The sequence below is a fragment of the Polyodon spathula genome, chromosome 36, assembly GCF_017654505.1.
Source record: "Polyodon spathula isolate WHYD16114869_AA chromosome 36, ASM1765450v1, whole genome shotgun sequence".
In the NCBI taxonomy this organism is placed as follows: domain Eukaryota; kingdom Metazoa; phylum Chordata; class Actinopteri; order Acipenseriformes; family Polyodontidae; genus Polyodon; species Polyodon spathula.
In genome coordinates, this window is record NC_054569.1 from 4,664,783 (window position 1) to 4,688,152 (window position 23,370).

Consider the following 23,370-nt stretch of genomic DNA (forward strand, 5'->3'; position numbering starts at 1 on the left):
CTCAATCTGCACACTGATTGTCCCAATACTGAATACTTTGATTGGCAGACTGGTGGGTCAAACCCAGCAGCAATCCCCTTAGAAAGTCACACTGAAGCTGGAGCAAGAACAGGTGAGTGTCCCAGTTGAAACGGCAGTTTGGTTGTTGTTCAGAGCGCTGTCAGTGTCGCGCTGCTGCAGTTTTAAAATGACTGGGTGGGTTTTTTTTTGGTTTTTTTCCCTCATTTACAAGGGTCTAGTGCTGTTTGGGAGTCAACGTGTTGGGAGAGCGTCATACGTTTTGTTTTTTGGTGGAAGATTATTTTCCAGTACATTCTCGCTCTCTTTCCAGTGCACCATGAAAGCTTGATGCACTTAGCACGTCTTTCCTCTGCAGGAGAATCAACAGTGGAAGACGTGGACGACAGGATGTACACCGTGACAAGCAGGCTGACGCTCACTGTCCGCAAGGAAGATGACGGGGTCCCTGTGATCTGCATGGTGGACCACCCTGCAGTGAAAGACTTCCAGGCACAGAAATACCTGGAAGTACTATGTGAGTGAAGAGACCTAACCTTGACTGAAAACCGCCCCGGCGCCAGATACGAACCAAGCATGCAACAAACGTCTTTGTTTGAATTCGTTATTTCCGTCGCACCGTGCTTGTTGCAGCGATGACGGAAGTCGTTTTCAATGTTACTCGCTTGCGTGTGGTCTTGGAAACATGTATGAAATGGCATACTGGTGTGCGTGTACGTGTTACTGCGTGACAATGTGTTCCGACCCATACAATATTCTATTTTTATATTGCTCGGCTTGGCCCTGACCTTTCTAAAAGGAAAGCAGCTGAGCTTTGGTTCATTATCAGCAGCTTGACATTTAGACAAACTTGGTTTAAATCAGATTAAAAACCAATTTTCTCTACCATAGAGCGTACTATTAATAATCAGGGTTACTTAGAATTGTGCCTTAATAAAAAAAAATCCCATGAGGGGGGGGGGGGGGCTTTCTATCAAGGACAGACTGTCCCCACAGGAACCTGCGAGGAAAGAGCATTCAAAAAACGCCTCGCACAAACCCTGCAGCTTGGAGCGCAGAGGGAGTCAGGAGAGCCTGCTTCCTCTGCGCAGTTAGTTGTGCATCTTGACCGGGGCTCACATGGGGCCCTTGCACTGGCTCTTGTGCTCCCGCTGGGTTAGCTTGAATGCTGCCCGTGTTTGGATGAGCCTCTGTAGTCTTTTAATGCCACACTGCATCACGGTAGGCAGGTGCAGGATTCTAATAACCTTACAGGTTCGCCCATCCCAGCCTTACAGGAGCAGCAGCTCTTCCCTCGTCTCACTGCACTCGGGTGCTTGTTTACAGGCTCGATAATAAGCTTGAGTCGGAGCCGGGGCTCAGAGAAAGGCGTGCTCCTGTTTGTTAGCTCTTGTTAGCAGTCTCTGAGAGACCCAGTGATTCTTTCCTGAATGTGAAACAGCTAAGTGACAGGACGGCCGCTGATTTAGCATGTGGTTATTGTGTCTTAAGATTACAACAGATGCCTTCTGGTGTGATGCATGCACTGTATTAGTGCTGCCTTCAAAATCAGGAGGCTTTGTTTGCAACTTCCTTTTGAAATGGTTTGCTTAACGTTTTCTTTTCTTCTTGGAGTGTACAGTAGGACTGGGCACACCACAGCCAAGAGTCCTGACCCCTGCCTTTCAGTCAGGGTTTTTTCTTATTGCAGAGGTGTCCTCACTTACACATGTGTTTATATTTGTATGTGCGCGGTGGGGGCGTGTGTGTTGCTAACGTACTTGTCATTGTTTTCAGCAACCGTTGTAGAAAACGTGTTTTCTTTCTTCATGTTTCTGCAGGACAGTTCACAGAAAGATAGTATTTTAGCCATTCTTACCCATTGTCCTTTTTAATTTATTTTCTTTGTGTTTTCTTTCTCTTTTTTCTTTCTCTCCTCCTCTCCTTGTTCTTTCTGTTCTTTCTCTCCTTTCTCATTTATTTTTCTATCACTCTTTCTCTCCTCTCTTTCTTTCTCTTTGTTTCTCTGCCCCCCTCCCCGAGATTGCCACATACTTTAGGTTTGACGATCTCAGGGATAGTAAAACTGCAGCTACGCTCTATAAAAAGATTTTTTTTTTCTTAACGGTGTCTCCTGGGCGCTTTGCTTTTAAGATGTGAAGGATCCTTTATCTTTTGAAAGGAGTGGGGTAGAAGAAACACATTTCTTTATTTCTGTCTTGGTATAATTTGAGACATTCAGGACACACCAGTGCTGAGTTTGTAGCGTGTCGTTTTTAGAAACAATAAGCAGACTTATTCGAATGAGCTGAGCGACTGACAATGCAGCCATCATGGTACCAAACAGTCCCATCTCTGATCTGTCCCAATAGCAGTGCAGTGTGTTGACTCTGTTTAATCACCTGTGTTAATCGGAAAACAACAGTCCATGCAATACCTACTTTATTAGATTGAATTCTTATTTTTTTATAATTGATTGTGACCAAAAAGTAGAACAAGTCTAACCAATAACTTAATTAAGAAGGTAATTTAACTCAAATGTATATTTACATCTAAACGAGAGCTGTAGATCTCCTCCTGATTTATGCATCTTTAAAGTATTCCATATACAGAACATAATTCATTTCGGAGCGGGATACATTTTTTTCAGTGCTTATTGCTGGAGTTGTGTTTAGCTGTCTGCATCAGAATGCACTGAAGGGAATTGCTAGCAGCAGCGGACATAGGCCAGTTGAAGCTCTCCCAGACTGTGAGGTTCCGTGGGAATGGCGAGACTCCCTCGCATGCTGTCCTGTGTGCCGCACTCTGTCATTTATATAAACCTGGTCCTTCCACAGATAAGCCTGAAGTGAAGATCACAGTGGGGTTCCCCCAGGGCCTGACCAGGGAAGGGGAGGCCTTGGAGCTGAGCTGTACAGCTGAGGGCAAACCCAAGTAAGATGTGGATTTCATCTCTGTGTGTGTGTGTGTGTGTGTGTGAGTGGGCTGGAGTCCTTCATTGCAAGTGCATGTCTCCTCGCAGTGTTTTTAATCATTGTTTGCAGTAGTACAGGGATTATTACACTCTGTTTTTTCTATTCAGGAAGAATAAATTCTGAGTGCAAAAAAAAATAAATAAAAAGCGCTGTTTTCAGTAAAATGAAGTTGACATTTCTGCTTAACATATTAGTACTACATCCTTGGAATAACAATGCAGGCTTTCTTTCCTCTCGTTTGTAACATTGACCCCCTCGGCCCTGCCTGTGTTCCTGTGCCTGTTTAAAATCAAGGAAACCGACAAGCTCCAAAATTAAACACAAGCGAAGGGAAAGAGTTCCAGGCAGCGAAATGAATCGGCCTTTAACTCAAAGGAATTGGAGCCAATTAAGTTGAACATTGTGAGGCAGAGCAAAGTAGGCTAAAACCAAAATGAATATATATATATACACACACGCACGTTATGTTTTTGTGAAGATCTTTCAATCAGCACAGTGGTGAAGGAGTCTCATTAAAGTCACTGGTGCTCTCTGAAGACCATGACATCGGAGACACCGCTGGGTCTGGCCTGGATTGTGAATAGGGGTTGAAGATGACTGCTGCTGGCAACCCTGTCTCTCGCAGCATTTGATCGGGATGTCGGAAGCTGCCATTATAAACGATTTACTGCAGTATACCATGGCAACAACATAGCACGGTGTTGTAAAGCACGATGAAGCACCTGCAAGCGTGGTAAATCACAGAGAAACACCTTGTAAAGAACGCTCTGCAAATTCATTCGTAGTACACTTTGTACAGGTAAGCTGGGCTGTGCAGACACTGACTGAATAAGAATTGCATATTGAAAAAGCAAGATAGTGTCGTTCTCTGAATGTAATAGCGCCACTGCCGACCTGTCCCAGGTATGTGGGTTGAAGTATTTGTAAAGGCTTGAACACTGGATGGTATATTTCCTAGCAAATCCAAGAGCTCTGTGCTGGGAGGCATGCTATCAAAATGATTGAGAAAGACCAGCTGCTTGTCATGCATGTTATTGTAATAATGTCATTCATGGAGCAGGCGGAGAGGATTCGGCTGCTGTTATAAATGTTTCACCTCCTCCCTGACGAATTCCATGAAACCTGACCGGCTCTGCCTGTGCTAATGACACATGAGGAATGAGGTCCTTCCACAGTGATGTACTGATGTGATTTCTGCTTGGTAAACATTGTACCTATTACAGCCTGTTAACTGAGCACAGATTCTATTCACTCTGGGACAATGAATATACAGAGAAGAGGTTTTAATGGACCGAGTAAGAAGCTGTTAGCGCAGTGGATTGTTTTCTGAAGAGATGCCCGTGACAGAATTTATTTAGAAAGCGTCCTTTTCAGGTTTCGGACATACTGGGCTGCAAAGACAACGGGGTCCTTCAGCTGGAAACCGCTGCATCAGGGGCGATTTTCGTTTTGAAGTATTGGGACGCTTGAACTCTTTCGTTGGTGTGTTTCATTGGTTCGCTGCAGTGTTCTGCATCGACCTACAATTGTTTCCACTAATGCCACAGACTCAAAGTTCAGATGCACTAACCAGGAGTTTAAAAGCCAGTCCAGTTTAGTACAGGGTGTTCTAGGGGTCAGGCATCATGGGGAATAGTTCATATTAATCACCATTTTAGGATGCTCTGTGCTCAGTTGGGTGGCCACACCTGTTATCTTTCTGCACCGCATGATGATCTAAACATGTTCTTTTTTTATTTAGACATTTCACACGGGAGAAGTAAATACAGGCGATATTAACAGCTGTACCCATGACACCCTGTCGTCCTGGTTCTGCGAATGATCTGACCCGGCCCCTGTCGAGGGCAGCCGGGTCTGTTTGAAAGTGTTCTTTTTATAAAGTCGAGTGAGACGCCTGTGTGTCCTGACCCTGTGCTGTCTCTGCACACAGGCCCCAGTCGGTGCGCTGGATGAGGCTGGATGATGAGCTGCCAGACCATGCGCTCTTGACAGGCTCAGACCTGTACATTGACAACCTGAACAAGTCCTACAACGGGACCTATCGCTGCATGGCAGCCAACGCAGTGGGGGAGGCCTATGCCGACTACAAGCTCTTTGTACACGGTAGGTAGTGCTGGACCTGTGGAGCTGAGGAGCAAACTTTGCATACTTACAGCTCCGGACAAAAGTGTTGCATCACCCTGTACAATGAATTAATTTCATAAAGTCGAATGAAGCCTGCTGAATAGGGTTACGTTAACACGTTGAATTGCATACCGTTTTGTCATTTTCCATATACTGATTGAAAAACGCTGCTGTTATGGCTTTCAGGTAAACTTTTTGCAGAATCATTTTGTCGTTTGCCTCAATCCTGTAATTGGTGGTAATGCTGCACTTTTGTCCACAGCTGTGTATATTTTCTGTGATATTCTTCCAGTTGAAGTGTTCCAGGGCCAGGCGAGCTTCTTGGCTCTTCCAAGCCATTCCATTGTAGGGCTTTGTTCCAGCTAGGTCTGTAATAATTGCATTGCCCTGCTGAAAGCAATGGAATAAACAGGGACCTGGTTGGACCTTGGAATGGGATGGAAAAGTCAGTGTTGTCTCCTCCAGTCTTTGAGCATGGCTCTCCATTCTATCCTTATTTTTACCATGACCCCTTATCCACCCTGAATTCCCAGTGTAACACCTTGCTTACACTACTTAAACCTGGACAGCTTTATCAGGGTTTACAGTGTCAGAAAGCATTTCAAAAATATATGAATAAATGTGATCTGACACATTTGAATCCACAACAAGCCGCTATGACAGCTGGTTGTTCCATATTCATATAATTATCCTTCCTCACTTAAAAGGGTGACATCTGCTTATCACAAACGCTACAGCTTTGACATGTTTGTGATCTTGCTGTATAACAGAACTGAGAATTCTGATATTGTTCAGTTCCATCCATTGGAAGAAATGACTCATCCTCTCCCAATGATAAACTCCATAGCTGTGCCACGGACGGGTAAAGCATTTGATTCAGGCTCGCGCACCACTGTGCTGGAATACTGATCACTGCTGAAGAAGCTGGAGAGACCTTAAATACGGTTCAATGAAGGTCGCAAGCTGCACAGACAGTGCTGAAGCGCACGGCAATGTGATTGATCGGGGGTTTACCCTTTATCATGACACGTGCCTCGCTGTGAAATTTAAAAACAATCTCACCTCCCTGCGTGGCTGTGTGAGAGTTTGCAATGTCCAATTCAAAGAGCTCAACAAACTTGCAGACTAAAGCCAAGGGAACGCGAAGCCACTGCTGCACAGACTTTCGGTTTGATGCAGCAACCTCAAACTAGGGCTCCCAGTCTCCTGCAACCAGCTTTCAATCCGCTGTTCCAACAAGAGGGGCTCCATGTTCCCTCGACTTTATACACCAACTCTTAGGGTAGTTGTGATGAATCTGTGCATTACATTTTAATTAGTGTCAAAGATAATCTTGTCTTTCTCTTAAGATCATCTACCTGCTGTATTATGTTACAGTAAACCAAGGGCTGGAAAAGGCTTGTTGTCAGACAAGATAGGCATAGACCTGTTTGCAGAACGTGTATTCAATTAGCTTTCTTAACAAAAATAAATGAGTAAAGCCATCTCTGCAAGCTTTACAGTAAGTAGCAGGTATATTAACCTCTCTGAAAGGAGCTGCTGCCTGGTATGTTAGACAAAAGGATGCAATTGTAGAGATCAAAAGGGCTGTCATTTTACTGATTTCTGAGAATTACTAATGTGTTTTTCAAGCAAAACATTCTAAATAATGCAGGGGAAAAAGCAGACACTTGCCAGATTAAACATTAACTATATCCGGTTTGATGTCATGAACTGACAGCTACTGTGTGATAAGACACAGCGTGAATACAACAAGAATCCCTTTTGACCTGCCAAAAAAATCACAACAGAAAATGTCGGAAACAAACAAGTGTTGCTTTTAATGAGGAACGAAACTGCTGCTAATATTCAGGCTGTGTTCATCAATCATTTGTACTTGCTTTACAGTCGTATGCATTCACTGATGCTTTGTTAATGCAGTTGCATAGCATTTCTGATTTGGCAGATACAAGAATACAGAGGTAGAGATGTATAGCCTATATCCCTATATAAAGTATGGGACGTGTCATGATACAGACATAGACATAGCTGTTCTGGGCATGCACAGGTTTGCATAGAGTTTCAGGAGCGGTTCTAGGCTTTGCTTCTGACATCTCCTGAACCCCGCTGACCTGCTCAAGGGTAGTGACCCTGCCACGCTTGCTGTCTCATTGATGCCAAGCGCAGTGTGCATTTATTTGTTGGTGAAGTCATTGATCTGCTGTGCATTTAATTAGCATTGAAAGCAGAGCGGGCTGTGTGTTAATAGGCAGCCTTGCTTCAGTACAGCACTCGTGTGCACACACAGAACTGTGTCTGTAAGCCATGTGTTTGTAAAGCCTTTTCGTCCTGAGTTTTCCGACTGCCAGGCGTTGACAGGACTAGCAGCTGCTGGCAGCTCAGGCTTCACAGTGCGGAGTCTTAAAGACGGTGCTGCCAGTGGATGCCAGTCTCAGAAGAGTGGCAGCACCCCTATGGCGAGAGCTGCAGATTCTCTTTGCGGCTGTTTTTAATCTGATCCCTGTGAAGTTGTCTGCGCTGACTCGGTGATCAAGGACAGTTCCGTGACAGTTAAACTGAAAATGGCGTCGTCCTGGATGGATTCCTGAATCTCTTTTTACACCAAACTGGAAACAGTGCTTTAGAAAACTCTTTAAAGTTCCTGAATCTTAACCATGCCTACTGCTCCTCCACCAGTGCAGCTTGTGCTGGTAACCGCCTGTCTCTCTTGTGCTTGTCTGCATGCCAGCCTCACAACCCCCATTACCTGATTCCGTCATGCAGTTTTATTATAGATTCAGACACTGGATTAGGGTCTAGCTACACTAATATTATTTGAGCATATGTGTGTGACATCTTGAGAATCGTTCCTCTAACTGTCAGATGTGAATGTAGAGCGACACGAATGTGGTGTTTTATATAAGAAACGAAATGTATTAATGAATCTGTGGAAGATTTGAAGTGGACGGTGCTGCTGGTTTTAATGCGTTGTGAATTTTTGTTGCCACCTTTTCTTCATCCAGTGGCATTAATACAAGGGGAACGGGTGTGAAAATCAATGTTGGGTATCCATTAGCACTTACTAACTCATCTAACAATACCGAGCATTCTTTCTAAATGTAATATAGTAAAGGTGTTTGAAGCAGGGATGGGATAAGAGCCTTGAGCAGGTAGAGCCCTCACTGTAAACTTTGATGAAGGAGGTCATGCGCTCGGGTGGGGTTCAGCCTGGCGTGGAGTAGAACGGTGGTTCTGTAGCACATGCATGACGTTTGGAATCTGAATGTCGGATTTCTTTCTTTTTTGGGGGGGGGGGGGGGGGGGGGGGTGCTGCTGCAGGTGTGAGTTGTAAGTGGCGTCTCCTATATTAGCAGGACCAGAGAGCCTTGTCATCTCTCACTTTCCCATTTATTGGAAATGGAAGCAGAGAGGATCTCATCGATCACGCTTGTCAGAGGGCGCAGCTGGTGGAGTCCAGGTGCTAACTCTGCAGGGCAAAGCATGGCAGCTCTCTACGGCATGTCAGTTTAAATGGTCCTTTCGGCTCGTTTGGAAAGAAGCTGCTTTGCGCACGCTGGGGTCGTCTCTGGTTAGCTAGAGAGCTGATAAATGACAGGCTTCGCATCCAGTGTTTCTAGAGTCAGAGGATGAATAGAGCCTCACTTCGACTCCCTATACTTTCCATTGTAATATTTGTTTTAGCAGAATTCCAAGGAAGGACCTGGCATGTGACAACTGGGTGAAAGTGGCGTGTGTTCTGTGCCAGTGTGGTGGAATGCAATGCTTCTGGTTCTGTGTGTAACGCAATAGCAGCGGCGAGCTTCATACCACACAAAAAGCCAATCCCAACAGACTTTTTTTGGCTTCCAGCTATGGACCAAAGTTTTGCATCACCTAGAATTTTAGGATTGAGACATCATTCAAAATATATCTATCTATCTATCTATCTATCTATCTATCTATCTATCTATCTATCTATCTATCTATCTATCTATCTATCTATCTATCTATCTATATCTATCTATCTATCTATATATATATATATATATATATATATATATATATATATATATATAAATATTTAGATCTTTTATTTAACATCATGTAATCAAAGATACTACAAAACGATATCGCAAAAGTCTATCGGAAGCCATAATGGTCGTCTGGTCTTTCATGTTAGATTTTGTCAGTATATAGGAAAACTAACAAACTGTGTGTAATTCAATATGTTAATGTAACATATTGTAGCAGGTTTCATTCGACTTTCTTAAGCAAAATGAGTTAATTATATAGGTTGATGCAACACTTGTGGCCAGAGCTGTATATAAATGGACAAAAGAAATACAGAAGATTTTTTATTTTTTTGTCTTTCTGGTTGTGGAACAGAAGGCAGGCTTCTTAGGAATTTGCTTCCATAGGCCGGCATGAAGTGAGGGTGCAATCGTGCAAGATTAAAACACACCCCGTGTAAAAGATGCATGCAGTGATGAGGGGGAGGAGGTGAGAATAATAAAACATGGCAGAAGTGGGAGGTGGTGTTTGGAAATAGGTTGAAACAATGCATTTCACACAACCAAATACATGTCTGTTTTCTGAGCTAAGCAGAATTAATAATAATAATAATAATAATAATATAATTGTTTTTTGGTAGAAAGCTTGCATGCATAATCAAGAGTTTACAGATAACCTAGCCAGCGGAAGCTGTTGCTGGAGTAATCGGCTTCCTGAAATCCCTGCAGCCTGGCTTGTATTAGCCTGATTAGTTTTGTGCGCTTTCTTGCACTCTGATTATTAGTTTCTTATTAATTCTGGCTGTGCTGTTTCTCCTCCCTGCCCTGCTATCCAGGTTAATCCTCACATTCCCTTGCTCCACAGCTCGCATTTCCAATCAGTGGCTTCTGTGTTTTCAATAGAGGCAATGCAGCTGACAGTAATGAAACTGAGCTGTCCTAATGAAGAGACTCTTTCTAGCCTGGTGTTAGCCCTTCCACCAGGTCCTGTGCAGCCTTTACTAACACATGACTGTAGATGCCAAAACGTGTTTTTAATACTTAAGTTTTCAGAATCTGCTGTATCCTAGACTTTACCCACCACGGATAAACAGGCAAAGCTGCCAGTCCGTTATCCATTCTTTACATCACCCGCGCACACTCCTCTTCAGGCTCCCCATAAAAACGCACTGTTTGCCAGTGCAGTGTAAACATTGTTATTTCAGATTGTTTGCCCTCACTTGAGAAGCGTCGGGTGCCTTCTTTAATTCCCAAATTTGTATCATGAAACCGTGTGCCCGTGCGCAAATGTCGAGGTTTTAAAAGGCGTGTAAATGAGTGATTTTGTAGACAGTGCCGCAGCAGTTAACGTTGCAATTAAAGGTACATAAAGAAGCTCCCAAGTGTTTTGTTACAGCTGGTGTACAAGAGCTGGGTGTTATACAAACATGAGTCTGCTCCTCAGTGTGTGCTACACACAGGCTGCTCCTCAGTGTGTGCTACACACAGGCTGCTCCTCAGTGTGTGCTACACACAGGCTGCTCCTCAGTGTGTGCTACACACAGGCTGCTCCTCAGTGTGTGCTACACACAGGCTGCTCCTCAGCGTGTGCTACACACAGGCTGCTCCCCAGCGTGTGCTACACACAGGCTGCTCCTCAGCGTGTGCTACACACAGGCTGCTCCTCAGCGTGTGCTACACACAGGCTGCTCCTCAGCGTGTGCTACACACAGGCTGCTCCTCAGTGTGTGCTACACACAGGCTGCTCCTCAGTGTGTGCTACACACAGGCTGCTCCTCAGCGTGTGCTACACACAGGCTGCTCCTCAGTGTGTGCTACACACAGGCTGCTCCTCAGTGTGTGCTACACACAGGCTGCTCCTCAGCGTGTGCTCAGGCTGCTCCTCAGCGTGTGCTACACACAGGCTGCTCCTCAGCGTGTGCTACACACAGGCTGCTCCTCAGCGTGTGCTACACACAGGCTGCTCCTCAGCGTGTGCTACACACAGGCTGCTCCTCAGTGTGTGCTACACACAGGCTGCTCCTCAGCGTGTGCTACACACAGGCTGCTCCTCAGTGTGTGCTACACACAGGCTGCTCCTCAGTGTGTGCTACACACAGGCTGCTCATTATAGATCTGTCAGCTTCCCTCCAGCTAATCTCATGCTGCAGGATCAGTCTGCCCAGTTACCTGTCAGCTCAGCAGGTGTGTTTTTAGAGGGCTGATGAATAGCCTTGCACGCTGAGTTGGGGGATTCTGTTTCTGATGCTGTCGGAGTGCTCTGATCATCGGCTTGCCAAGCGTTAGAACAGGGATGAGATGGGCTCGTCGCAGGTGGTCTCCTCCATGGCTTTACACAGAGCCGCAGTGCAGCGGACGCCACACTGAGTGAGCGGCTTCCCTGGGGTGGAAAGTCTCAACTCACTGCAGTCCCACACGATTCCTTACCTGCTGCTGCCTCTGACTGGAGCCGTATGCAGCAGCCTGCACATTTATTACAACACCCCATTGCTTCTGCAGTTTGGATGTGCTGTGCAAACCACTGTGACAATAGGCAAATTAGTATTGTCTCGTTTTTAATTGATTTTCAAATCCATGCACGCAATTCATTTAAAATAGTAAGAGAAAAGGAACACTTAGCCACAAGTGGTAAAATGCCTGAGACAATCAGACACCATGAAACATAGTTCTAGCTTGCCTATAGCAATACTAGTACATGGTCAGTTCCCTATAACAGTATACATGAAAATATAGGTGCATAAGGCATTATTAGTATAGATATTCATACACAACATAAGACACATGGGTATTTAGCCAGCATTGTACAGCAAGTTCAATAATGACATTACAACCGTATTCATCAAAGTGATTCATTCTAAGTGCAATACAAATACCACAGAAATGATTCATCGTGGGAGCAGTTGACCTTTTTCCTGTGCTTATAATAATCTGCTTGAGTACAGCCGGAGAGGATAAAGAACAGTGATTACCTGCCACAGCCAGACAGAGCTCTGGGAGGAGATTGTGAGCGCATCATGTGCATCTGCACTGTAATCAGAGGAGTCAGATAGGGGTTCTCTTCCAGCAGGACCAGAAAGTGCCCTTTCTCAAAGTAATTAGTGCCTTCAGCTGCACAGCACAACCCCCGTTGACTCCCGTTATATTCTGTCCAGGACATTTCGGTGAGCTGGTAACTAGTGCTGAGTTGCAGCAGCAATGCTAAACGGAACTGTGTGGAACGTATAAAACCAGACAACGAGGACGTCTTTATCTTCCTTGTTTTATTCGCTGGTTGATAGAGTTCCAGCCCTTGTAAACCTGAGACCTGATGCCAATGAACCCTGCCCTTTCTATATCAATCTTGCACATCCCATGTTAATGTGTGCATGAGACAGCAGGCTGCGTGCACAGTGTTGCAGAAAGACATTAAGACGTTGAGGGAGGCAGCAAACCATCTTAAAACAGTGACATTCCTTACAGGATGGCTGCCAGGAGGCGCTGCTCATTCCCCTCATTCTCTGAGTGACATTATCATTGCCTTTTATATTTTATCATTAGCTCCCAAGTGCTTTGGCTCCCACTGAGAGGTTTTGATGGAGCAAGGACAGTAAAGCGAGCGAGTGAGCCGGTTTCATCAGCCTGTGCTGTTCACATTGTTAACCCCAGCAGGGGCCTCGTGTTTGCCTGGATATTGAGATCATTCATGGCTGCTGTCATAGCTTTTCACACAGCAAAACACGTTCATTTCTCTGCCTTTTTGACAGGCATCAATACTGCGCTTCAGCCATTCTGATGTTTCTTTGTTTTTTTACTGATGCAAATTCTAAAAATCTTGCAGTTGTGGTTCCCCCTTCTGCAGTGAAAGTCTCCCAAATTGTGATAAGGAGGCAGTGTGGTCCAGTGGTTAAAGTCCAGGGCTTGTAACCAGAAGGTCACCGGTTCAAACCCCACCTCTGCAACTGACTGACACACTGTGTGACCCTGAGCAAGTCACTTAACCTCCTTGTGCTCTATCCTGCAGATGAGATGTGTTATCAATTTCAGTAAGTGTCTCTGCATATAATGCACAGTTCACAGCCTACCTCTGTAACGCACTTTGTGATGGTGGTCCACGTGCTATATAAAAATATCATTAATAATAATAAGTATGGAACAGATTCTGCTATTCATGTAGTATTGCAGAAAAGCAATGCGAAAGAGGGTGTAATTACAGAACCATGTTTAACTTGTTTATATATATGTGTGTGTTTATTATTTGCTTGTTTGTTTATTATTTCGCTGTGCCCTTCATCAAATATCTGACAGTGTTTCTGTGGTGCCATTGTCCTTGTTATTTAAAGCTGGTTGAGGCTGCTTCATATACTGTTCCACTCTGGAGGCCTGGCATAAGTTGTTTGGCCTTGGCACTGCCCTTATTTGGTCAGTAATTGGCACAAAACCACGACACATACTGCAAAGCAATTGGGAACGGTTGACTGTTCTTCAGCAAGGAGCTGTGTGGGACAATATAGATCTTGATATGTTAACAAGACGTGTCCAAACCTGTCTCGTCATGGTCTTTCAAACAGCATGCCCCCAGGCTTTGTTTCCATAAGAAAAGGAAGAAAAAATAATCATATCAAGAGAAATGTGAATCTGCTTTGGCTTTTTATTAATTTATTATTATTTGCTGCTTTCATTTTTTCATTGTGTTTGTTTGTCTTGTGTTTTTTTTTTTCCCATCCAGATGCTCTCACCACTACCCCTATACCCACAACTACCACCACCACCACCACCACCACCACCACCACCACCACCACCACCATTCCAACAAGCATTGAAGAAGGTACAGTATCTCATGCCTGCCCTGTGACATCATCGCTGCTGCTTTCTGCTATGTGTTGGGCTGCTGGCTGTTTCTGATGAGAAGCAGCTTGTGTTGCAGCCCATAGGGCTCAGACAGAAGCAGACCTAGCCTGATGAGATCCCACGCTTCGTAACGAATGCCAGTTTTCACTCTTGTGGCGTCACGTGCAGCCTGTCGAAACACATTCCTAGTCACACAGCTGATGGTTCCCAATTTAGCCCGGCCGGCTGTACGGTCTTATCAGGATTGTTTGTTATCATGCCTGTCAGATTACACCTCCCCGCTGTGTCCCCTCCCCTGGTGGGTGACGATGACATCATGTTTTTGGAAGCCTGCAAAGCTTCTGTCCTTTTTGTAACCCTTTCTGAAATGCCTCTGTCGGGGAGCAGCTCCAGGCTGCCGTGTGCTCGGCTCGTCACTCTGGCTTTCTCTCAGTGGTTTTGTAATAGAACGGGCTCTATGTTTTAATGTTCCCAGTTTGTAAACAGGTCTAATTAGTTTTCTGATAAAGGCTGGGGACCGCATTATATGCTTTTATGTTTTGCATTTGTGTGACAAGTGGACAGTTTTCAAAACCACTGAAAACGAACAAGTTCTCGAGAGAGTAGGAGAGTACCGATGTCATGATCTGATGTGTGTCACCGTGCATGTGATGGTCCAGGTGGGATACCAGATATAAAATGCACGTATTCTTCATTCAAGAACCGCTTGCTGAACTGCAATGAGCTGTGTTGTGTGTCCGGTCTTGTATCACAGTATTAAGATACACAGGGTATTGTGTAAAGAAAGCAGTGTGATTCATTAATCCATGATGACCCGCCTGTGTGGAGACTGCGGTAATCTCACTTGGCAAGACAAGAGCAATGTATAAATGAGATCATTTGTCCACTCGTGAGCCTTTTGAGAAGTGGGCAGCCAGAAGCAATCTAAATCGTGTAAACGACCCTTCAGAAACCCAGTATACAGCACTGCCAAGCCTGCTTCAGGAACAGTAAATGAGAAGAGGATTGGCATGGATTGGGTTTCAGTTATTAGGGAGCCATTCCCATGTTTTCTCTGGATTTACAAGCACAGAGCACCAGGCTTTTTCAACTCTGGGTTATTGCTTTTTCTGTTTTTCTGTTTACATCCTCCTAAAGCAATATTTGCTAGATTTGATATTGTGTTTTGAACATGTGACGTGTAAATAAATATCAATACAGATTTTGCAGTCCTTCGTGGGCAGTGTAGTCTGGAATAAGCAATCGCAGCACAGTGAGTCAGGTGAAAGGGCCCTTAAAGTTTAAGTGTTGCACAGGTGTTCAGTTTTATGCTAAAATACGTTTTTGCAGTCGCCCTTAGTATACCATTCTAGAACCAGGTCTTGTTGGCTGTCCAGTTTGTTCACCCCCCCACCCTCCCCCCAGCCTGTTCTTGAAGCCACTGTCTCTGCAAACTCCACTCCTACTGAGCCGGTCAAAACTGTTCCTAAAAAAAAAAAAAGGGGGGGGCTTTGTTTTCACTGGCAGCTTTCCAAGAAATGTTTTTTCAAAGGTTAGAACCTTCTTAAAGCTATCCTGATTATTTAAAGAGAAAGAAGAAAGGATCAGTGCACCTGTAAATGATCGTTCAGTGCTGTGTGTGTGTGTGTGTGTGTGTGTGTGCTGCTTTCAGAGATTTGCCCATTTCTATACAACATGGGGGTGGTGGGCACTTAGTAAATCTGCCCTTTGTTGGTAGATAATGTATCGCCTTGGTATTAGAGCACCTTTTCAATGCTTATTATCAGCAGGGGGGTTTTCAGAACGCCTGCAGGAATCTCCTTTTTAAAATGTAATTTCTATCCATGTATTATGAAAATGTCCGCTCCCTAGGCCCATAACACCCCGAGAAGACTGGCTCCATTTGTTCACATACAGCTGATGGTTATAGATCAGGAGGGCCCAATGAATTTGTCGGTGAAAGGAGGTAGAGAGCCGCTTAGAAATGTAATATATCTGATCAACTGGCTCAAAGAGAAATGAAATGGGCCTTACAGCACTTTTAAAAAAAATAAATCCATTAAACCCTTATAGGGCTAAAGTGCTTCGCAGCTGCTGGAGCTGACATGTAGAGATGACAAAATTGCCATTTCTACTGGGGGCAAATAACTAAATGAAAAACTGGCACTCCCCCCATATTCACACTGGGAACAGATGCTATTAATTTCTGTTTATTGCGGTTGCTGCTGAAAACACAGCTACCAAATGCATGGATATCGATACTCGGACACATGCTTTTTTTTTTGGTTTAGTTTATTTATTTACTTTATTTTTATGGATTGTTTTAAGTGAGCAGCTGAATAATTCAAAAGAAGTAAAGCACAAGGGTTCTGGTCACTGTACTGAAATCACAGCCGTGTTGACAGCTGACTGCTTTTAACACAGATACATTAAACATTAATACAAAAACAATGCAAACACATTACACAGTAATACAAAAACAATGCAAACACATTGCACAGTAATACAAAAACAATGCAAACACATTGCACAGTAATACAAAAACAATGCAAACACATTGCACAGTAATACAAAAACAATGCAAACACATTGCACAATAATACAAAAACAATGCAAACACATTGCACAGTAATACAAAAACAATGCAAACACATTGCACAGTAATACAAAAACAATGCAAACACATTGCACAGTAATACAAAAACAATGCAAACACATTGCACAGTAATACAAAAACAATGCAAACACATTGCACAGTAATACAAAAACAATGCAAACACATTGCACAGTAATACAAAAACAATGCAAACACATTGCACAGTAATACAAAAACAATGCAAACACATTGCACAGTAATACAAAAACAATGCAAACACATTGCACAATAATACAAAAACAATGCAAACACATTGCACAATAATACAAAAACAATGCAAACACATTACACAGTAATACAAAAACAATGCAAACACATTAACCAGTAATACAAAAACAATGCAAACACATTAAACCATAATACAAAAAAAAGCCACTAAACACAGGGCCAGGCGTCACAACATGTCTTCACTTTCTTTTCTGATCTTATTTCAGCATTTTAAGTTCTTGCACTGGCTTCAGTTATGTGACCCTTACAAGCAGCCTGACAGTGTTGGTAAAGTTTTAAGAAGGTCTGGTGGGGGTTTGAAAAGTCCACAGGGAAGTGATCTCTGGACGCGAGTCCACAGGGCCAGAGCACTAAAGCAGGGCGGTTCATGCACACAGAGAGAGAGCGAGAGAGAGAGATAGAGACTGTGTTGACTGCAGTGATTTTTATTAGAGCTGGTAGCTGTAACACAGGGGACTCCAGAACTGCCTCTGTTTGGAACGCAGCTGGAACTGCGCAGAGGAAAGCAGCGTGAGGAGGTGATCAAACTGGATTGATGGTATGCAAACTCCAGCACCAGGGGAAATGTGCAAATACACTGCAGTTTGTGTAGAAAATAGAGGTGCATTAAAATAAAAATGCTTTTAAATGCGCTATTTAGTAAGGTCCTGTCTGAATTGACTTATGGGAGAGCAACAGGAGATACACTGCAGGAGATCCTGTCTGTCTGATTAACCCTTTAAACCACAACCATTTGATCACATTATTATTTTACCAAGAATTTGGTTAACGAACAGTTAGACAAGTAGAGATACCTGCCTTTAAAACTCGGGCGTTTAAAGACCTCTTTGGGCTCTAAAACCTCTTGAAGGTCTGCTGGTACACCACAGTGTAACCGGTAACCTGTCCCCCTACAACACTGCCCCCAGTGTAGGTAAGAAACACCGCCTGTGTCCTATGGGGTATTTATTACTGGTGTGTTATCTACATCCACTGGGGACATGCAGGGAAGCAGGTGAAAGGTCACCATTTGAACTCTTATAAAAGTTTTTCCCATAGCAAAAAATGATTACAGCACAGTGAAAGCATGGCAAAGCACAGGTAAACAAGCGAGGTATGGTAAAGCATATTAATAAACACGGGAAACCAGGATAAACTGTGGTAAATGCACAAGTAGGGGTAAAGCATGGCAAAACCGCTCAAGTGCCAAAATACAACTGTGCCACACTTAAGCTGTAGGGAACCGTTCATTTTTTAGTTTTAGGCGTTAAATGAGTCACTGTTTTAAGATTCAGCCCCCACAGAAGAAGTGCTTCATGTTGTCGGATTGCCTTTGCAGCCGCTTGTCTGTTTAAGAATGCAGTCCCACGCTGCATGTTCTCGTCCATGCCTAGAGGACAAGGCAGAGTCAAAGAGGCAGCAGCTACACCTCGGAACGTCTTGCTTTCATGTGAATGCAGGTTTTGAGGCAGTACTTTGATCCCTGAACTTCACTCAGCCCGGTCTTCCACCATACAGCCAGCGAGTCTGCAGGGCAGACCTTTTAGCAGAGAGCGGAGATGGGAATTATCATTGCTGAAGCAGGACTGGGGGAGTTTAGCATGAGGGCACACACTAGTTCAGTGCAGACCACAACTTTAGAACATCTCTGGTAATCAAAGGGAAAAGGGAAACTAAAGGAAACTGCCCTCTAGCTACTAATGTACACTGCGCTTAAAAGAGGAGACAGGCCAAAGTTTAAAATAGATTTCTCACCACTTACCTTTCTTTATGTTCTTTTCTTCTTTTTTTTCTTTTTGCATTCATATTTCACTGCTATAGATTTAGAAAGTTTTGACAGCTGGTGTCCTGACTCACTCCCACTATCAATGCCTCATTCTTGTAGAATAAGAGAGTAAAGTTGCATACAGCACAGGAAATCTGTAACGTAAAGCACCAGGATCCACATTCTAGCGATCTCTTGCAGGGTTTCAAAACGTTCATTTCCCAACAACTTCAGCCTCCACTGAACTTTTTATAGATTTCTTTACATGCAAGGCTGATAAGAACTTTTTTTCTAACTGAAAGTGAGGTGTTACACTTTCTCAGTGATTTAAAACAGACCGTCCCATCACACACTTTTAATAAGGTATACTTTGGATAAAGATAACTACACACAACAAAACAGTGTGCATGAACTGTGCTGCAACATTGCTGAACGCGTGCTGCACGCACAATAAAACACTGTGCATGCACTGTGCTGCAACATTGCTGAACGCATGCTGCACGCACAACAAAACACTGCATGCACTGTGCTGCAACATTGCTGAACGCGTGCTGCACGCACAACAAAACACTGTGCATGCACTGTGCTGCAACATTGCTGAATGCGTGCTGCACGCACAACAAAACACTGCATGCACTGTGCTGCAACGTTGCTGAACGCGTGCTGCACGCACAACAAAACACTGCATGCACTGTGCTGCAACATTGCTGAACGCGTGCTGTACGCACACTTCTGTAACCAGTCAGACACGCGTGCAAGATTTAGGTTTATTCGGCTTTATCTTTATCTCCACTATCTGCCTCTTTGCTGAGCTCAGTGCTGCTATATTGAGCTCAGGGTTAACCATTCTAACCCTGCTGGCTACAGTAAGTACATTCATTTAATTTGCTTGATCACATGAATTAACAGCTGCTTTTGTTTTCTTTTTTGAAAATGTGCACAAACCCCAGTGGACAGCAAGTGGCACGGTCTGTGTAAAACGCACATTCCCTTCGGTAAGAGCTCTCAAAGTCCTCGCAGGCCCCCTCGTGGGCTTCAACACCGGGCATCCTTTGCTCCCAGCTGTTAAAAGCATGCAGTTTTGTGGTGTCAAAATCACTGTGTGCAAAAGAAGAAATAATAATAGTAGTAGTAATAATAATAGTGTAAATGCAGTTCAGAGCTCTAGGGAAATCACCCGGTCTGTAATGAATGTAAAGGATAGTGCCAGTATACATGCCAATAGACATGTTTTATTATGAAGGCACTACTCCGAAGGATTGCTATATCCATAGAGGTTTTGAATTCAATTTAGGTATTTTGTCTTAGAAAGAACCAGTCAAACTTGACAGACAATTTCAAACTTAATTCTGACATAAAACGATAACAAACTAAATCAAGTAGACAGACCTTTCGACTGCATGACCTGAAATCCATCTCAGTGCACTGTGCTCTTTAATAGCCTGGACGTGAGACTCCATTGCCATGCTGTTTGAATAGACTGGGGTGTATTTATTGTTCTGTGGAGACTGGCAAAGATCCTGGAGCAGCTACAAGGACCCTGGTGGAAGCAATAGACAAGCTGCAGGCATTTTAGAGTTGCATTTCCCTGTGCCGCGCTTGCTGAGCTGTGCTGCACTGAAATGTTTTGCCTCCTTCAAAAAGCCGTCCCAATTTCACACTTGTACTGCAGCTGTGCTCCTTTCAGTGATTATTTTAATGCTCTTAGTGTCTCACGCCCAGATCAAACGAATAAATAAAATGAAACAGAAAGAAATATATTCCACAACTCAAAGACTGTTGTAGAATTATACAGCTTTCATTACCTGAAGTGTGCGTGCTCTAAGGGAGGGGGAGTCTAAACTAACTCAGCCCCAGAACATGCGGCTGGGTCTAACTGACTATCAGTTAATCAGCTGTAACCTCGTCTCTGTCAAACTTTAATTTGACAACATATAACTATTTACAGAAAAAAAAAGAATGCACATAATATTGACAAGTGCAGGGTCTTAGCACTGCCTCAGATGCCCTTTAACCTTGACCCTGACAGAGAGCAGTGGTGGGGAAGAGACAGCAGGAGGAAGACGTGCGAGACAGACCGAGACGGAGTGCCACTCGCTGCCCGGAAGCCACGGCCTCCTTTGTCATGCCATGTTCTTTGAATGCCCAGCTCTCACGTCTTACTTGTCCCTTCTTTGTTTTTTTTATTTCCCGTTCTCCCTCTTTTGCATGCTGTTCCTCCTGTTTCTCCCCTTCCTCCGCTCGTCTGTTCAGACACCACGCCGACGACAGAGCCTGCAGTCCACGGTGGGTATCGTTCCTCTTTCTCATGCTAGACTAGCTGCCGTGGCAGAACAAGCTTGCAGAGACCCTCGCTGGTCTTGCATGACTGCTGCTGGAGATGGACTTTTTTTTTTTTTTTTTTGTCGTGCCGTTTCTGAATTTGAAACGTGCGTATGCTTTTTATTATGTTCCTAAATTTTCGATCACAAATTGATTATTGCATACGGCTTTTTGAAGTATGACGTATGCCTGCATCTGTGGCAGCAAGTGTGTTTACAAAGAAAAAAAAAGAAAGTTCTTCTCCAATATTCTCGAGTGAATAGCTTCATTTGTACATTTTTTTTTTTTTCAGTCATTCGTAACGCCCAACACTTCAGAAACCTCGAGGTAAACCTCTAGAGGCTAAGCAACATGTTTTCAATGTGTGTAAAGGAGACCTAGTACGTGTTACAAAAAGCAACTTGTGAATGCTAAGTAGACCTTGAATTATGAAGCACAGCAATTTGAAATGTGTCACATTGTTCTGCTTTTAAATAGATTTGAAGAAACCCACATTGAAAAGAATGAATCCTGGGTCATCTCCAGTAGAGTCATCATAGACGTGATGCTGGAGACTAGAGTGTCTGTAGAGCCGGCTACTACAGGCTACAGACACTGCTGATCTAGTCTTTGTTAGAAGTCTGTGGTGAATCTACTTGGAACTTGGAGCAAGGGAACGAAGGAGGCAGTTACAACTCCACTCGCCCCTTGAGCCAGGTTAACAATCTGCATATGCGAGTCAGGAACGCACCACTCAGAATGATTGTAGGCATCATAAAACGAAAAAAAAAAAAAATGTCAATGTCATTTGAAGCAATTTACTCTTCTAGTTAGTATTTGGGAGGAATGCATTGTATAGTGGCAGTGAATCCCCAGCAAAGCAGACGCTGTTGGCATTGTTCTGCACAGCTTGTCCCTTGCTGTGATTCCTTGGGCGGTGCTTGGGTTGGTATGCATATCAAGTGTAATCCTGTCTGTGTCGCCTCCTCACCTTCAAGGGTCTGGAAATAATAACCAGAGCTGTGAAGAGAACACAGGGGCGCAGTTCAAGGCTGCAGCCTGTAATCCCCATTTCCATTTCACCTTTGGCCATCTTTTATTAAGTTCTAGAATAAAATAAATGTATTTGATTTCAATACACTGACTTTACAATGGTGGTGATAATGTATGTATGAAGCGCATGATTTGAAAGTATATCATTACACGGTATATATATAGATATAGATATAGATATATGGATATACATTTATACAATCATTTCTTTTTTTTTTCTACTGCATGACTTTATATTGATCTTACTTACCAGAATTTTCTGCATGTGACTGTGAAATGTTGTTTATCTGTATTCTAATTTAAAAAAAAAAAAAAAAAAAGCCTTGCATACAAAATATCTGATGTATTGAATTTGTATATGGCACCATGCTACGGTTTGCATTGCAGGCACATCCACGTGTAATGCAAACACAGAGATCGGGAGGTATAGCAATTCAGTAAACAGTTGCATGCCCATTGTGGGCATGGTCAAACAGAGTTCATTTCAAGGTTTGCCATGCAAATAAATGACAACAATATTTCTGACCTTGAAAGGTATACAAACAAGCTGTATCACAGTACCTACAGCATCTCGCCATCTCTGGGTGCTTGAGGTTTTGTATTGTAAGTTGATCAGAGTCTCTGAGCCTGGTCACACCAGTGTCCTCCCTGCTTCAATTCACTGAAGCAGAGGGAGGCGGTCCAGCTGACTGCAGCTGCACACTTCCTTGAGCCAGGGCAGGCAGGGGCAGTAATCACTTCAAACTGCTTAAACACACATCCAAAAGAACATTATCTGCAGCTGCTTGACCGGCATAATCCTGATAAATTTCCCCAACCAATCGACCTGCTCTGAGCTTGTTTTGCTCTGCTACAATTCCCCGTTGGTACATAGTATATTTTTGCTTGCAAAGCTTGTTTGCTAATGACCCCAAGGAGGACTCGTTGAATGACTTCGTTCAAGCCAGTCATGCAGAGTAAAGGCAGCTATTTTTTGGTACACTGCAGATGGCTTTCATAAGTATTGGGACATCATTGAGATATGAGTGCCTCCGAGTTTAAATAGTGCCAGTTGGCTGGGGGGGGGGGCGTAACGAATTGTCAAAAAGTGCCATGCATAATGCCAGTCCAGACCAGCAACGATCAAACGTTATGCCCTTTTTGAAGGGTTGTCTCTGAATTTGTATCAAATTACGCCTCCTGGCCATGAACACCGTTATCGGCTGTGATAAAATGCCTGTGAAGTTTTGATCTGCCAATCCCAGAGACTAAAAGATTGCTAGTCTTTTTATAATGACCAGCGCTAGCCCCGGGAGAAATCGTTTTATCTCCATGTGTCAGACTCTAATTTGACATGTCATTTCCCCGTTGTAAGTAAATGAGCGAGTGCGCATCCTTGGCTGGAGGGCTTTGTGCGAGCTGCAACAATCCTGACCTGCAAAGAGCCGTTTCATTAGTCCAGAGAGTGATGTGGCCGAGGAGCTTCCTGGTATTGCACTGCTCTTTGATCCAACTTCA

At 43.8% G+C, this 23,370-nt stretch overlaps 1 protein-coding gene across 5 annotated transcripts in view; it reads left to right on the forward strand.

The window, feature by feature from the left end:
• Positions 1 to 23,370, forward strand: part of LOC121304030 (cell adhesion molecule 1-like) — a 147,528-nt gene that overhangs the window by 113,326 nt on the left and 10,832 nt on the right. For 2 of the 5 annotated variants that reach the window (XM_041234976.1, XM_041234977.1), the window contains 5 exons: positions 377 to 535; positions 2,835 to 2,931; positions 4,903 to 5,075; positions 13,791 to 13,889; positions 20,773 to 20,805. In XM_041234976.1, coding sequence (XP_041090910.1) covers positions 377 to 535; positions 2,835 to 2,931; positions 4,903 to 5,075; positions 13,791 to 13,889; positions 20,773 to 20,805 — 561 coding nt within the window. The remainder of the gene's footprint in view (positions 1 to 376; positions 536 to 2,834; positions 2,932 to 4,902; positions 5,076 to 13,790; positions 13,890 to 20,772; positions 20,806 to 23,370) is intronic. The other 3 variants (XM_041234979.1, XM_041234978.1, XM_041234980.1) reach the window with 3 other exon arrangements.